The sequence below is a fragment of the Tupaia chinensis genome, unplaced genomic scaffold (assembly GCF_000334495.1).
Source record: "Tupaia chinensis unplaced genomic scaffold, TupChi_1.0 Scaffold000154_1, whole genome shotgun sequence".
NCBI lineage: Eukaryota > Metazoa > Chordata > Mammalia > Scandentia > Tupaiidae > Tupaia > Tupaia belangeri.
The window spans coordinates 2,156,418-2,158,400 of record NW_006159625.1 but is presented as its reverse complement, the minus strand read 5'-3'; the positions used below and the strand labels follow the sequence as shown (position 1 = coordinate 2,158,400).

Sequence of the window (1,983 nt, the reverse complement as noted above, 5' to 3'; positions counted from 1 at the left end):
ACAGAGAGAGACAGAAAGTGAGAAATCATCCCCCAGGGGGGATGGCCATGCCGCAATTCCTTCTCCTCCATTGTCTTCTCGGGATTTTGGGCATACAAGCACACGTGCCCGGTGTGAGTTTAAGCCACTGGGTCCAGGACTTGAACCGCAGTCGACTACATGGGAGTCCAGTGACATAGCCATTACGCTAACTGCTGGTCCCAATACGTGTTTCTTTAAAGCACTAAGCCTGCGGTCATTTGCTACAGTGGCAATAGGAGACTGGACTGAACATGGCAGTAGAGGGTTCTAAGAGAGCATGTGGGAGTGAGTTGCAGGCTGTGAATGGGCTCTCTGTCACTTCTGCCACATTTTATCAGCCAAAGAAGTCAAAGGCCAGCTCAGATTCCAGGAATGGGTGAAGAGACCTCACCTCTTGTCAGGTTTTATTTCTCTCACCTCTTGGTGGGGGAAGCTGTGAAGTCACATGGCAAGGGGATACACACAAAGGAAAGGGTAAAGAATTATAGCCATTTTTTAGTCAGTTTATCAGCATGCCCTGTGTACATGACAGAGGACATTTAAAAGCCACTTCTGATTTTGGTTTCTTTTTGTTTCCAGGGATACAGGAAGTATGGGTATCTGGTCTTCAGGCACCAACATCTTTCTAAGTTTCTGGGAGATTTATGTGTCTCCAAAAAGCCATGGACGGATGGACTTTATCCAGCATTTGGGAGTTTGCTGTTTCATTGCTTTCATTTGCGTGGGCCTCCTCTCTGTGGCCTTCTACTGGTTTCTGTCATCAGTCATAGTGTTCGCCACCTCCTGGGTCATCGCGTGTGTTCTGCTGTGTCGCTCCAAGCATGCTCGCTGCTTTGTTCTCCTTGTCTTCCTCTCTTGTGGCCTACGTGAAGGCAGAAATGCTTTGATTGCAGCCGGCACAGGAATAGTGATCTTTGGACACGTGGAAAACGTTTTTCACAACTTTAAAGGTCTCCTAGACAGTATGACTTGCAATCTAAGGGCAAAGAGTTTTTCCATACATTTTCCACTTTTGAAAAAATATATTGAAGCAATTCAGTGGATTTATGGCCTCGCCACGCCACCAAGTCTATTTGATGACCTTGTTTCTTGGAACCAGACATTGGCGGTCTCTCTCTTCAGTCCCAGTCACATCCTGGAGGCACAGCTAAATGACACCAAAGGAGAAGTTCTGCGTGTCTTGTACCAGATGACAACGGCAACTGAGGTGGTGTCCTCCCTGAGTCAGAAGCTATTTGCCCTCGCAGGGCTTTTGCTGGTCCTCCTTGGCACTGGCCTCTTCATGAAGCGATTTCTGGGCCCTGGCGGTCAGAAATACGAGAACATCTACATCACCAGACAGTTTGTTCAGTTTGATGAGAGGGAGCGGCATCAGCAGAGGCCCTGTGTCCTCCCGCTGAACAAGAAGGAAAGGAAGAAGTATACTATTGTCCCATCCTTACAGCTGACTCCCAGAGAAAGGAAAAACCTGGGGCTGTTTTTCCTCCCCATACTTACTCACCTCTACGTCTGGGTGCTGTTTGCAGCTGGAGACTATCTGCTGTATCGGCTCATTTTCTCCGTGGGCAAACATTTCCAAAGCTTGCCAGGCCTGCAGGTCCACTTGGAGCTACAAGAAGGGGTGAGGGCTCCTAGGTACCTCCCAAGATGAATCATGGCTATTTACTGCTCTCTTTCTCTCTTTTAAGTTTATTTATTTGGTGAGAGAGAGAATGAGAGAGAGAGAGAGAGATGTACCCTTGGCAGAGTTTCACCATGCCACCCCTCACTCCAGCCTTGCAGCCAGCCAGAATCATGGTCCTGGATTTGAACCCAGGCCTGCTGTGAGCTCCAGTATCAAGCAAGAGGACCTATTTATTTGTCTAGTCAAAGATCATGAACCTCTTGAGAAGAGTCATGTCTTCTCTTTGAACTCCTGGTGCCTGGCACAGAGAAGGATCCCAATGGATGCAGGTTACCTGG

General features: G+C 48.2%; 1 protein-coding gene across 1 annotated transcript in view; it reads left to right on the top strand.

Moving 5' to 3' along the window:
• The first annotated feature begins 460 nt into the window (after positions 1-460).
• DCSTAMP (dendrocyte expressed seven transmembrane protein) overlaps positions 461-1,983 on the top strand; it is a 10,614-nt gene continuing 9,091 nt past the window's right edge. The window contains exon 1 of the mRNA XM_006145583.2: positions 461-1,642. Coding sequence (XP_006145645.1) covers positions 614-1,642 — 1,029 coding nt within the window. The 5' untranslated portion in view covers positions 461-613. The remainder of the gene's footprint in view (positions 1,643-1,983) is intronic.